General features: G+C 52.6%; 1 protein-coding gene across 2 annotated transcripts in view; it reads right to left on the bottom strand.

Annotated features, from left to right (window-relative positions):
- The window catches only part of SMARCD3 (SWI/SNF related BAF chromatin remodeling complex subunit D3), a 35,349-nt gene that overhangs the window by 4,980 nt on the left and 15,680 nt on the right, over window positions 1-14,689 (bottom strand). For both annotated transcript variants that reach the window (XM_020800189.3, XM_078378197.1), the window contains exons 2-12: window positions 13,855-14,135; window positions 13,298-13,340; window positions 12,526-12,648; window positions 10,600-10,722; window positions 9,587-9,682; window positions 8,090-8,191; window positions 6,996-7,157; window positions 6,058-6,155; window positions 2,940-3,075; window positions 921-1,043; window positions 110-211 (exon numbers count right to left, since the gene is read on the bottom strand). In XM_020800189.3, the coding sequence (XP_020655848.1) occupies window positions 110-211; window positions 921-1,043; window positions 2,940-3,075; window positions 6,058-6,155; window positions 6,996-7,157; window positions 8,090-8,191; window positions 9,587-9,682; window positions 10,600-10,722; window positions 12,526-12,648; window positions 13,298-13,340; window positions 13,855-14,135 (1,389 nt within the window). The remainder of the gene's footprint in view (window positions 1-109; window positions 212-920; window positions 1,044-2,939; window positions 3,076-6,057; window positions 6,156-6,995; window positions 7,158-8,089; window positions 8,192-9,586; window positions 9,683-10,599; window positions 10,723-12,525; window positions 12,649-13,297; window positions 13,341-13,854; window positions 14,136-14,689) is intronic.

The following is a 14,689-nucleotide window of genomic DNA, read 5'->3' on the forward strand; positions in this document are numbered from 1 at the left end:
GCAGGGCTGCTGTGGATGCTAGCGCATGGGTGCCTCCCCCCCCCCCCCGCTGCTGGGGTGGGAGATTTCTCTTGCCCGCTCTCGCCTGCCCCCCTCCCCCGGGTCTCACCTTGCAGTAGAAATATCTGCTCACGGCCTCCTGGGACCAGGACTCATGGTAGAACTCAGCTCTCCGCTCCTCTTCCGGATTGCCCACCACATCGGTCATGACCTTTCCAGGCAGAAGGAACAGCATGCGGGTCCAGTTTCACCAAGAACCCAAGAAAACACCCCTCTCCCCACCCACTCCAGGTAAAAGGTCTCCTGACCAATAAATTGAGCATCTCTATTTACACACAGGTGTAAACAAAAGAAAAATCAGAAAGAAAGGGAGGGAGGGAGGAATCAGATGAAATGAGGTGAAATTAAGGTTGAACAGCCTTTCACATGGAACATTATGAATCACTTTCAAATTTAGACCTACTTTGAGTATTTAACTGACTAACTAGCACGCCTCTCAGGATCTCAACACTTATGAGGGTGCATACAGAGAGAGAGAGAGGCAGGGTTTTTCACTTCGCAGTTATCCCCTGTTCAATTTCAACCCTATAAAAAGAACTGCACAGCTAAACACTAGAGATGGTGGCCGTGGGCAGAATGCAAACTACAAACCATAATAAAAAGGAAAACTAAGTAACAAGTAGTTATAAAAGGAGGACATCCTGAAATGCCTCCATGAAAAGCAATGTCTTGATATGCTTTTTGAATATTAGGAGGGAAGGGGGCCTGGCACCGCCTCTACAGGCAGAGCATTCTACATGTTTCTTTCCACTGTGAAGGCAGAATTTGTGTTTGCCCACTGAGGGCCATTGTGATGCCCTCTGCCCAGCTCCCCACCTTCACCTCAGTGCTACAGGCTAAACTCAGACCTCGTTGCCTACCTTCAGGTCTCTGCTCTGCGATCGGAGAAGATCTTGGATGTATCCTTTGGGGTCCTTGGAGAAACTCAGCATGAAATCTCGCTGTATCTTTAACTGATTGATGGACTCGATTGTCTCATGAATCTACACAGGAAGGAGAAAGGGACCCATTTCTTAGAAGAAGAGAAAGTGGAACCAATTCATCAAGGGAAATGTTCTTCAAGTGTTGTGTAACCTGGAAGCGGGGGAGGCGAAAGGGGCTGCGTTGCCTTCCCTCCAGACCAGCCTACCCTCTAGACGTTCCTCAGAGTGGCAGGAGGCCCAGCTTCCTTCCACATCCACAGCTCCCAAACCTGACAGGGAAGGCCATCCTCCAGGTCAGGCTGGGAAGAGGTGGAGTGTCTCCTTCTCTTCCTCCCACCCCCGTCAGCTTAAGCTGCCAGGTTGGCACTGCCAAATACTGCTTGTGTTATGGCATTACTCGGAAAGCAAGGGCAAGAACATGAACCCACAGACTCCTTGGTGGTATGCGAGGCTTCACCGGCTGTGAGGATAATGGTAGAAGGAACCCTCCTTGGAAGCACAGAAGACAGTGAGGGAGGACTTCGGGAGACACTTGAAAGTGAAGGGCCCAAGCTTGGGGCGGAAGGTGTGGAGCAGCAACCCCCAAGGGAAGCTGGACAAAGGGACACAATGGGGCCCGTCCACAGCATCCCTGTCTGGGGAGAGGGAGTGCCAGGAGGAGCTGCTCCCTGGTGTCGTCATCATGAGCCAGACACCTCTGGTGAGGGGAAGCAAAACATCACACCAAGAGGTCTCCTGCTCCCCTGTCATTTGCAGACACCCACCCACCCACCCACCCACCAAGAAACACATCATGGCAAAGAGCGGACTGCCAGACCCTGCTAGGTTGTCACAGGGAGGCCCCAGGCTGGGCACTAAAGGGAGGAAATGGAAGGGTGGGGGTGGCAGAGAGTCACCCACCAGGGCAAGTGCAACCAGGACTGCCTGCCATGGTTATCCGGCAACAGACCACTGACCGACAGTCCTGTCCTCCTTTGTGTCCCTTCCAAGGGCACCTGAGCCACTGGCCACCAACGCCAATGATTATTCCACCCAATCTTGCTCTCCATCAGAATGACCTATTCTCCAAAAAAGGGAAGCTCCTGCATGCAGAAAAGGGCAACCGCTCTTGACAGTTGAGTTCCAAGGAAGCCCTACTGTTCAGCCACGGGCCTCGGAAGGCAGCCCACCTTCTGTTTTCCATCTGATTTCTGTAGAACAGGGGCAAGAGAATGACGAAGCTGTGCCAGGTCAGGCCAGTGCCCTATTTTATCAGGGGCAAGCCTGCAGTTGCATCTGAGTGTGGAGGGAGTCCTTCCCCATCAAGCCTAGCAGCCACTGTGATGAATCTGGCTGATCTCCCTTTAAACCCATCCACGCCTGACTTCATCGAACAGCAAGGAATCCACCTGGCAGGAAGTTCTTTTCAGAAACCAGCCTCTGTGGACGACCCTTCTGCAATGCGAAGGGAGAAGAAAGGGAAATTCTGGCTTCCCTGTTTCTCCCCACGGCGCCTCTGCTGTGTTGTGTTGTGGTCCCCAATGTTGACCTCCCGTTGGCTCAGCAGTGGTTAGCCATGCCTTCCAGACTGAAAGTGTCTTAGGGACAACTCTCAGAATGTATCACTAAAAGAGAGAGAGAAGAGTCACAGCGGAATTACAGATTTATTTTAGTTGAGCTTCTGTGGAATAAAACTAACCTCCTGAAACAGGCGGCTTCTGAATTATAATGTGTTCGTTGTGATGGTGCCACAACAGTTGTTTTTATTTTCACTACAGACAATGAAACAGATTAACATGGCTACCTTTTTGAAAAATGGCAGGGAGCCTAAGCCTCCCCCCCCCCCCGCTACCAAATCTGTCCTGTTTCACAGACTCCTTCCAGCCCACCCTACCCTTGTGCCTCCAGCCCCGAAGATCTGCAGTAGGGCCCTTCTCCCCACCCCACCCCCCCTACCCACTTGTCACCCCACGGCACCTTGTTATCCAGGGCTGTGATTTCCTGCTGGTTGGCTGTGGAGAGAAGAAAACTGCTCATTTGTCCTTTCAAAGGATCTTCCACTTCAACGTCAATGTCATAGCAGGCTGTCTTCTTCTGGTCGTTGGGGTCTACACTGCAGGGCAGAGCCAAAACCTTTCAAAGTCACACACCAGGTCCAAGGAAAGTCACCTGACCAGCGTGGACCCCCAGGTGGCGATGGAGCACACAGCGGCTCCGAGAATGGACATGGCCGACCAGTGACTTAAGTAAACAAAGTCATTGAAAAAACAGAAAGCTGCTTCTTAACAGTTAAGTAAACAAACATTAGAGAATATATAAACAGCAAGTGATTTCTCACACGACAATCAGAGGAATCAGAGAGCGAGTGGCAGCAGCAAGAAACATCAGTTCCAGTGAGTAAACAATGGATTTCACTTAGGCTGGGTGAGATGTGTTCAGAAATATTTTCCTGTGTGTCTAAATATGCTTAGAGCTACATAATGCTTTTTGCTTTTTACAGTCTTATTGCTAAGAATTTTGATGTACGTATTTAGAGATGTATTCTCCACTTTTATAGACGATAAGGTTCGGTATTTTAAAGAATGTACGGTATTTTTCAGTGTATAAAATGACACTTTTTCCTAAAATCATTACAGGAAAATTGAGGGTCGTTTTATACAAGGAAGGAGGCGGAGGCAAAGGAGCGGCCCCACTCAGCGGCCTCTTGCGACTGCCCACTGATGGCTGTGGCCACGGTCCAATCCCCTCCTCCAGCGCCACTGCTGGGGCTCACCTCCAGCTCACATCACCGCCTTGTCCCCTGCCCAAAGGGAGCCCGCGAGTGGCACTGGAGGAGGCAACCTGGTGGCAGAGGCAGCAGCAGGTGGAGACGGAGGCAAGGGAGCAGCCACACTTGGCCGTCTCCTGCATCTGCCCATGGATTGCTGCCACTGCCGGATCAGTTCCTCCAGCCTCACTCGCGGGCTCCCTTCAGGCAAGGGACAAGGTGGCAACGTGAGCTGGAGGCGAGCCCTGGCAGTCGCACTGGAGGAGGCAACAGCAGGAGACAAAGGAACAGTTGTGCTGGGCTCGAGGCTGCCCCACGCCTGCTCCTACGGCAAGGGACAAAATTAGGGGGTCATCTTATACACTGGGGGTTCGCGTCAGGTCTTAGAAATACCTGTAAGAATTGTTGATCAAGTTTGTAAGAAAGTCAGTAATAACGTTCTGTAGAAAGAGTTGTTGAAAGACTGCAGCTGTGCTAGGAACAAGCTAACAGTTAAACTTCAAGCAGCCGTGGAAACAAAATGCAGGAGAAGAAGGCTACAGAAGCTAATCTCCAATTGGCTGCAAGGGGAAATAAAGCTGACAGCCTCAGCTCACTTGTTTTGTGGGTCAAATGGAGAGAAGAAGGGGAAATTCTGCTGGACTTATTTACAGAGCAGAATTTACTACAGATGCTGAATTATTGAATAGTAAGTGGACTGATTTTGATTGCTGTTACGTGAATGACCAAGGACTGATGAAAAGAACTAATCTGTATGTATTAATGCTGCTGCAACATTGATTCAATATATTTACTTTACTACACTCAATATGGTTTGGTTTGTTTGCTGACACCCTGAAGAGGCTTAATCTCTGTGTGAGTGCCCATTATTCTGCAAAGCACCCTGTCAGTTTGTATACACAGAAAAATATGATAACTTAAAACATTCTTTCTGATATTTTATTGTGTTTTGGATGCTGGATTTGAGCAAAACTACAACTTAGGTTTTTAACACTTGAGACTTGTCATAAGTTGCAAGAATGGATTTTCAGTATTTAATGCCCACAGTTCTGTTCTCACAACTGTATGATTGTTTCAATATATTATGGATTTGCTGTTTTTGAATTATAAAATATAGAAGCTATATAGACAATAAAACCTGTGGGAAAAAACCCAAGAAGCTTGGTGTTACTAGAATGATTGCAACAAAGAAAATACTTATATTTAAGATACCTAGATGAATCTTGAAATGCTTGTCTGTGATTGTCTGAGTTCATTCTAGTATTAACCCTTTACTCATTGCTATTGTCAGCAATGATGAACTTAAGAAACTTTTATCAGCTATTCCAGAGAAAATTGGATAACCATCTGTCATATCTGCTTTAATTTGGATTCCTGAAATAAACAGGGGATTGGACTTGATGGCCTTATAGGCCCCTTTCCAACTCAATTATTCTGTGATAAACAAGGATAGGCTTCTGTGATTTGCCATGTACGTCTGCCTTTAGGTTGGCTTGTAAGGGAGATTGTAAAAAGTGCCTCCCAGCCCCCTAGCCAGAGGATCAGATAATCTAATAAGGTAAAGTTAAAAGATCCAGAAGACTGATATGCTTAACTCTAACCCTAAGACTAACCCTCCACCCTGCATTGACCAACAGCATGACATGCAAGAAGGGGAGGCGCCTTTTGCATGGCTCCTGCAGTCCTTTCTTCTTCTTGATTGCTACCATAGAAATGGTAGCCATCTTAGTCTGTGCAAGCATTATAGGTGAAGACAATAGAAATAAAAAGTAAAAAAAGACAAAAATGTGGTGGCAGCTTAAAGACTAACATTTATATATTTTAATGTGAGTTTTTGTGGACAAGCTCACTTCATGAGATAATCTTTATGGTGACATCACGGTTTTGTCTTTTTTTATTGTTATTTTTTACTTTGTTTATTTTATTTTTAATTTTAATTTCTTCCTCCTCCTCCAACTCCCGTGTCCAGGAAGGGCCTTCAAGTTCTGCTGCCCACCAGGCAGGGAAGAACGGGGTCATGCTCAAAGTCTGGGCTGGCAATAGTCCTGAAGAGCTTAATACTCTGAAGAGACAGAGAAAGGAAGGCCCCCTATCCCACCATCACTGGGAAGGGGATCCTAGCGAGTACTGCTCAGCTCATCTAGGCCAGATCACGTGGGCTGTGATGCTGCACGGCTGCTCTCCGAGGGTCTCCGGGAAGACCTTGGCTTGCCTATTGGAGCCGGTGGGAACTTCACAGTCTGGGCACATCAGCCTGAAGGGCAGCGTTTGCTAAGGACATTCCCAGCACTTGGGGCAGAAGAGGGCAGGGAGGTGGTTCTGTCTGACCTGATGATGTGATTGATGACTATGGGGTCGGGTGGCAAGAGCAGGTTGGTGAGCCTCTGCGGGATTTCTGAGAACTTGAGCCGTGGACAGTCAAAGATCTGGAACAACAAAAGGTCAACCAATTCCCTGGTTATCTAGAGATGGGCACGATGCAGAGGCACAGCACCCAGTGCCATAGACAAAAATCTCTGGGAAGTGCCACCCTGGAGAGCCCAGCACCCCCACATCCCTCCTCCTCTGCTCCCATCAAAGAGAGAAGAACCAGGGAAGCAGGAAGCGCCTCTGCACCAAACATAGCCAGAACAGCGAGGAGGAGGAGGAGGAGGAGTGGGGAGCACCCTTATCCCCTGCCTGCCTCAAGAGGCAGAAAAGGGACACCCGAAGTGAAGACATGGCCTTGGTGGGCATCAAGGAGAGGTGAGTGAAGAAAGGTCTGCCGTTTCCCACAGAAGTGAAACTCAAAGGCAGACCATACGGGAGGCGTCTTCCCTCTGGAATTTGCAGGTCGCCCATCTCAGAGATGGGGCTAAGGTGGCTGCCCTTTCCCCACGGGCAACCTGGAGACCGCTGGAAGTCATGGGCTTCCAGAGGAAAGAGGGGCTCCAGCACATGGGAAAGGGAGTCCGACCCGCCTCCCTCCTCCTCCTTGGAACCACGACCCATTGTGCCCAGGCCTGCCGGGGGTCTCGGCCTCCACTTGGTCTGAACTCTCCCCAGAGCTCCAGTGACATAGAAGCCAGGACCCCTTGCTGAAAAGGAAGGCAGGGGGAGCAGGAGGCAGCTGCTCCCTCCCTCTCCTCCTCCTCCTCCTCCCCCTCCTTCCCATGGACATCTTGCTTTCCTGCACAAACCACCCCAGGGTGCTGCCCCCCAAAGCAAGGAGCCCCCAAGGGAATCTGCTCCCCCAACCGGAGCGCCACAAGGGTCGAGGGGCTCACCTGCTGAAAGTACTTGTCACAGTTGATGTATTCCTTGTCGTGGGAGTCCTGCAGCTTGTTGGTCTTGATGTACTGCCAGAGAGCCTGGATAATGGCTGAGCGGGTCTGTGTGTGGATGCCCAGCAAGCGGGCCAGGCGGGGGTCAAGTTTAAATTGTGGCGGCTGCAGCAGCAGAGAGGGGGGGAAAGAGAGGCGGCATGGGGGGAACACGTCAGAAAACACAGGCCGCCATGCCTTTTCCATCCCTTTCACCTACACTGCCCTTAGTGAAGGGGCATCAGCGGCTCTTTCCAACTAGAGACATTGCTCCCCTCCCCAGACACAAAGGTAAGGGGGCGCGGGGGCATCTCATGAAGCCTCTGGATGCCACCATGCAAATTATCTGGCCCCAAGATCCAAAGGGGCTGATCCCTTCCTCAGGCTGGGAGGCTTCTCATCTATACGTGGCAATCCACAGAAGAAGAAGAAGTGGCCAGGCTTGCAGGTCTAGGCTCATTTGCCACAGCCCTCCTGCAGGTGGGCCCAGCTGTTGCTCATGAAACCACACGCAGCCACCCTCGGACCACCATGGAAAAAGCAGGCCTTTCCATCAGAACTCAAGAACCTTTCATTTTTGAACTGTAGCTCCCAAAATCTGTTAGGCAGCAAGGCCTGAAGGACTCAGGAGGGAGACCAGCTCAGTGGACAACAGCAATCACCACTAATGTAGAAAATGTTATTGTGGCTTTCTGTGAGTCACACGAAGAACCTCAGCGGCCTGTTGCTCAAGGCCACAAGTTCTCTGTTCCAGCCTCTCTGGCTCAGGACCTCTGCCACACCTAGTGGCCCCGCTGTGTCCCTGCGTCTCATTCTGCCAAACCTACAGCCTGGTCCTGCTGGATCAGAGAATCAGGGAATGGCCGAGCCAGAAGGAACCCCTAAGGGCCCTCGAGGCCAAGGGCCTGCCGAAGCAGGAGGTCAAGGATGCCTCTGACTCAGGCGGGCACCACTCGTGGCAGGCAGGGAGGGGGCAGCTGAGGGGAGGGGCTCACATTGGCTGTGAAGGCCAATGTGGTCGAGCAGAACATAGGCCACCCACAGACCAGCATCTTGACCTGGTAATCCAGCATGAGCAGAAGAGTGCAGCGTACACTGACGTCCCCCGGTCTCTTCACCTGGAAGCCATCAGTCTCTTGGGTGGTAGGGGTCCTGTGCCACTGTTAAAGAGGAGCAGAGAGACCGGCTCAGGGCTGGCAGGGATGCCCACGGGCACAAGGACACGGACAGAAATCACGATCTTCGTGAGACAATCTTTCTGGCTCCCAAAGAAGGACCCCCACCTCCACCCTGGGACAAAGCTTGAACACTGAGGTCTGGCTCCTTAATTCTTTCCAATGTAGAACCCAGGCAGTTTTGGTTCTTGCCCCTCTCCTGCCAGCACATCAAAGGCTCCACTGCAACAGCCCCACTGATTCTGCCAGGCTCCAAGATGGGTGCTGCCCACCAAGCCTGCCAGGAGCTAGCCCACCCAACCTTCCAGTCTTCTTCACCTCTCCATCTGCTGCCGAAGCTCTTAACACTTTCTAAGGAGACAGACCGAAAAGGTCTCCAAGCAAGGGGTTGAGGCCACTGGGCACTGCTACATTGGGAGAGAGGGTTGGGCGGACGGACGGGAAGTGCCAAAGCCTATGACCGGGCATAGTCCAGGGCTGAGAGAGGCAAGGAACTTGAGCGGCACAATCCTATGGCCTAGTTCTAGCTCCATCTAGGCAGAAGCTGGTCTTCCTCCAGACGTTCCCAGAAACCTCCTCCTCCTCCTCCTCTCGGCCTTGGCATGCAGGTCCAGCAATGCAGGCTCCAACCCATCATCCAGATTGGCTTTATGGAAGGCTCTTGGGAAGAAAAGCTGCATTGTTGGGGTGGGGTGGGGTGGGGTAGAGAAGAGTCAGCTGGGAAGGTGGGCGAGACGGGAGGGTCCCAGAGAAAGAGGACCCACTTCTACAGCAGAAAAGAAGGAAAGTCAGGAAAGTGGGTGTCCTCATGGATCTATGCAGGGGCTGCTCTATAAATAACTGGCTTTAGGGTGAGCAGTGAGGTGGTCAGACCAGGGGAGGTCACCAAATCAAGAGTTCTCCCCTTTGAGAGAATGGCTGGAAAAGGACGGCCAAAACCATGGAAAGGCTTCCACATTAGGGGCTGAAAACGGGACGAGGAAGAACCACTGGGGCCTAATCCGCCAGTGTTCAAGCACCCTGCAAATGGCAATTAATTAATTAATTAATTAATTAATTAATTAATTAATTAATTAATTAATTAATTAATTAATTAATTAACTAACAACAACAACAACAACAACAACAACAACAACAACAACAACAACAACAACAACAACAACAACAACAACAACAACGGTAATCCTCTCCCCACCCCTGCCGCTACAGTCTCCCTGCCCTGGCTGGCATCCCAGGCAAACCCACCACAACCAAACCAGAGACAGGGATGTAGCACTAAGAGGAGGGGGAGCTGTGGGAGGAGGGCATCCTGGGGTGCTCAACGGGTGTATGTCTGGTGGGGAGGGGGGCAGGTGTGCATTCTGCTGATACAGGACTGACCTCTACCAGGTGATTGTCTGGTCCGTAGAGATCCTTGTCCAGCTCGATGACTAAACTCTTGAAGAAAGAAGAAAACTTCCGCTTCTGCTTGCTAAGCTGTGGAGTCCGAGAGAGAGAAGCATCACCGCCACCTGAAATCTCTGGCAAGACACAAGGAGGCTCCTGGACGCCCGTCCTTCCCTCTTCTGGTTGCGCCGGAGCCAGGAACCATCTAAAGCCCTCCAAAGAGCGAAGAAGGACAGGATCCAGGCCTCCCTGATACCCACCCCCACCACAGGACTGCACTGATGCCTTCTCTGCATCAAGAGCCTTCACTCGAGGGAAGCACACCCTGGGAGGAATTGTGTGCCGGGTGCAGGTGTATTTGGGCATTTCTGATTCTCTGTGAAAACCCCACTCCTACAAATGAGGAAATGCAAATAGCCAGGCTGGGTCATGGCCTTAACAATGCCAGCAAGACAGAAGGGTACCTGCTGCAGAAACATACCTTCAATGCCTTTCCCACATCCAGGGAACAGGAAGGACACAGAGAGAAAGTGGAGAACAGGAGGCTCCCTGGATTGCCCTTTTAAGAAGAAACTGAACACTGCTGTGTTTGTTGCCCTTTTAAAGTCCTCCACTCACTGCCTTCATGGTGGCTGCCTTAGGAACCCAAGTGGGAGTTTCCACTGGCAGCTGTAAAAGAAGGGGTGTGGGTGGCCAAAAAAAAAACCAAAAAAACCTGAGCTCCCAGCTGCCTCCTTCAACTGGCGACCTGGCCTTGCAGTTTGCACACCCTAGTAAAGAGCATCCTGTCCTTCCATCTTCCTGAATGTTCTTGATCTTTCCCCCTTCTAAGGGTGACCCACGAATGCTGAGTTTAACAGAAGACATTGGTGGGGGTGCCGCTGTGTTGCTCTGCCTCCAAATCTCCCTGAAAAGGAACAACCCCCCCCCCAACCCAGTTCATATTGACACATTTGTCTAGAGGCAACACACAGGCCTAACGCCACCACACTCATCCCTAGGCCTACATCATCGAGCAGTTTGCCCTCCACACGCAGCTCCCAGGAAGCGATGCTGCCGTCGGAGTCGTCGGCGTCAGACTTGGCTGGGTTGAAGGTATTGGAGATGTAAAGGCGCAGCTTCCGCTTTTGCTGTTAGACAAACAAGAGAAGATCAGGGTCAGGGGGAGGAGAGGGAGGAGAGGCCAGCAGACGACGATTCTGGACAGTGATGGGATTGCAGTGAAAACGCTGGATTAAAAAAAAAAAAGAGGGGGGAACCTCCTCACACGGTCCAGAGGGTAACTATGGCGCACACACACAAACATGGGAGGTGAGGATGACAGACCATCTAGACAGGGTTCTCCATGGCGATGTGCCGCAAGGGGGACTGAGTCCTTCCAGCCTCGGTGGCTGCACAGCACTGGTGCCAAGGGCCAGGGAGAATAGGCTGGGGGTGCTGGGGCCTGGGGTGGCCTTTAGGAGAAGAGCATGCTCGGCTACCGAGGCCTGCTCGTCTCTTAGCCAGTCTCAGGACTCTTCCCATGTTTTGGGGGGCAGATGTGTATGTGTGTATGGCATGTGTGTATGGCATGTAGTCAATTGGCATGAAGTGCTCAACGGGGCCCCTCCTTGTAAGAGGCACTATGATAACCAGAGAACTCAGCTACCTGCTCCGCACACCTTTCTGTGGGTTAAGTGGGATTGGGGAAATGACTTTCTCCTGGTGGAGGAAGCCCACCTCCACCTTCGGCTGCTTTGGGATGGGGAGGCGGCAGGGATAGAGACGATGAGGCTGGAACTGAACATCTCCAGACGTTTTACAGAAAAGAGGAGCGTGAACGGACATGAGCAATAAACTCACATCCTGTGGCTGAGAAATCCTTCTTGGGAGACCAAGACGCTCGAAGGCAGAGCCTCTCAGAGGCAGGGAGGTGGAACGGGCATCCATTGGGACGCTGCTGACCCATCAGCTCCCACGGTGCTGCTTGAGACCCTCTTGCACACGACCGATGGGAGGCGACGTCCCATCCCACCTGGAGGGCTGCAGGTTCCTGCCCATCCTTTAGATGGCATCACACTCTTTCACCCACCCAGGCCTGTTTGGGGGTGGGGTGGGGACAGCCTATTCTCCATTCCCTGCTCCCCCCCCCCCAAATTCTCTCAATCTCACTTGCTCTGCCCCTACCACACTTTTCCAGCATCTCCCTTAGTTTTCTGCCCTACGGCAGTCTGCCTGCTCTGCTGGCTAGTGTCAACCAAAGGCAGGTCATGAGAAGGAGTCCTGGCTCAGAGTTCAAGCTTATAGAATGAAGAAAACGAATTCTTCACATGGCCGGAGGAATCTCCAGCTTCATTCGAGCTGGAATGTTGTCTTGAATGAAGATTTGTCAGATTTATGACAGTCTCCCAACATGTCACCACAGATTTCTGTTTCTATTTATTTTCACAGAAGGATTCCACCACGGACCCTTGAAAGAACCACATGGTGGTTAACAAACTATATATATATAGAATAATCAAGGCTTAAATATTAGGATGTAGTCAGCACAGACACAAATGAAGGTACAATAGACCAGAAACCTAAAAGAGGCCCCCAAACCCTGAAGTTTAAGAGGCCATCCGTCCTAACCTCCTTCCCGGACGGGGCAAGCTCAGCGCCTCTCGTTTTGCTAGGAATGACAGGGAGACACATAGCAGTGAGATACAGAGGCGGCTGCTCAGGCAGAAGGTTTTCCAAGGCACAAAGGCAGAGAAGGAGCAGCAGGAAAGAGCCCCCAGTATGGCGGGACAGTGGGACCCCTCGAGCACTTCGGGAGACACGTGTTTCTGACAGGACACAGTCCCCCGTCCCCAGGCATGTTTCAGGAGCAAAGGAAGGTGAGGAAAAGTGTCTCTGCCAAAGTGAGGGCAGGGGAGAAAGCGGCCTGGCAAGGGGCGGTCAGAAGCCAGTACCTTCATGGGCCTCTTCAGGGCCTCTTGGATGTCCACTCGCTTGCGCATGATGGTCTGATCCAGCTTACGCTCAAAGGCCAGAAGGTCCATGTAAGCCTGCGACTCTGGGACAAGCTCCCGGATCTGGAGAGTAAGCAGAGCATTGGCGGAGGAAGACCCACCCATGGCCCAAGGTGGACTCAAGGTCCCTGGGGGCACCAGGAAGGGTGGGAGGAGAACCCACACGGCCTGATCTAGGCCTGCCTGAGAGAAAGCCCCACCAAGAACCAGCAGAGTTCATGGTCTGTGCAAGGGGTTGCTGCCCTCCCCAAGAGCGGTGGCGGTGTGTGTGTGTGTGGGGGGGGCTGATTTGGACCACACGCTGCCTATGGCATACTGTACGCCGAGGGGCCAGGCCCACGACGAGACTGCCGGGCTCTGCTTGGGGCTGGGGAAGAAGCCCTTTGCCTTCTTAATAAGGCCATAAGACCTGTCCAGTGGGTTCAGACCAGAGGACACCCCTCTCTCTGTCTCACGCGTATGCACATGCACACATGCATGCATGCATGCACACGCACGCACGCACGCACGCACGCACGCACGCACGCGCACACACACACACACACACACACACACACACACAGAGACATATATTCTGGGCATGCAGGGAGCAACTTCCAGTAAGATCAGAGCGCTTGCACATGTCAAGCCATGCGAGGCATTCTCTGGATGGAGCTCCGTGGGATCCCCTGATCTGGCAAGGAAAGAAGCAAAGAAAGGAAATGCCACTCACCCTCTGGGGAAGGATTTTGTCAGCCATTTTCCTCCTCTTGGCACTGTACATTTTGGAAAGAAAGGAAAACCCTTTTGCCAAGGTGACTGGTCTAGGAGCAAAGAGGCCATCTGCTAAATTATCCTGGACAGATCTTTGCTGGACAGATCTTGGAGAAAATAGTGCCCAGGGTCTCCCTACCCAGCCCCGGGTGGCCGGCTCTGCTCAGTGGACAGCCTGTCCATTCCACGGTGACCTGCGAGAAGGGAAGGCTATCGCAGGAAGAAGCTGGGTCACGAGGGAGAGAGCAGACCCACGCAATCAAATGCCCAGTGGCCAACCCCATGGAAACGTAGGCAAATCCACTGAGTCCATGGCCGGGCGAGCCAACAGAACATTGGGTTAGTGTCTTTAACACCCCCTCCAACAGAGAGTGCAACCGAGGACTCTGGAAACACAAGACAAGGAGCCGGGAAGCCAGAGGTTGGCGGTGGGGGGTGGAATCCCTCTGCCAGGAGCCCCGGGGCAGAGGCAGGAAGGGCCAAAGGAGGCTTCCCCATGTGCCACCACTCTCTCACCTGCGTGGCCGGTTCTGAGTCACAGCCGCTGCCTGCCGCTGCTCCGCCTGCTGCTGCTGCGCCTGCTGCACCTGCTGCTGCGCCTGCTGCTGCTGGGCCTGCTGCTGCTGCTGCTGCGCCTGCTGCTGGGCCTGCTGCGGCGCTGCCCTTTTGCGTGTGGGCTCCATCACAGCCTGGGGCATCCCAGGGCGCACAGAGGGGCTTCCAACATAGGGAGGGCCCGGGGGACCCATGGGCGCCCCCTGGTGGGGCATGCGAGCTCCTGATGGCATCCCAGGCCGCTGGAGAGGGAGGGAAAGAGAGGAAAGAAAGCCTGGGTGAGAAAAGGATAGGGCTTGCCTGCCTAAGGCATCATGAGCATCCCTTTGAAATGCTCCCCCTCCCCTCCCCACCCCATGCAGAAAAGCAGCCTCAGAAAGCCCAGCCACCTGATCAGCTGAAGTCTTGGCCTGGGGGGGGCTAAGGTCAGGCACAGGCGGACAGTAGCCAGGCAGGGCAGCAAGACCTGTATTCCTGAGTCAGCATGAAAGGTATGTGTGTGTGTGTGGGGGGGGAGAGACTCTGTCAGTGACCCTCTCTGTCTCCTATCAGACAGGTAAGTGGCTGGTCTATTGCTCTTCCTTCAGCTGCCACTGTCTACAAAATAAAGAGGAGCCTGCCAAGAGGATGCAGCTACAGCAGCCCAGTCCTGTCAGGAGGGCAGTCTCCAACCCAGACGTGACTCAGGAAAGCCAGCCGGGAGGGGGCTCTGTCCGTCACCAGCAGGACAGAGGAAGGCATGCCGGGCAGGCAGGTTGGCTGAACCTGGGGCATGCAACCCGCCCAGCAGCAGTGA

The sequence above is a fragment of the Pogona vitticeps genome, chromosome 6 (genome assembly GCF_051106095.1).
Source record: "Pogona vitticeps strain Pit_001003342236 chromosome 6, PviZW2.1, whole genome shotgun sequence".
NCBI classification, from domain to species: Eukaryota; Metazoa; Chordata; class Lepidosauria; order Squamata; family Agamidae; genus Pogona; species Pogona vitticeps.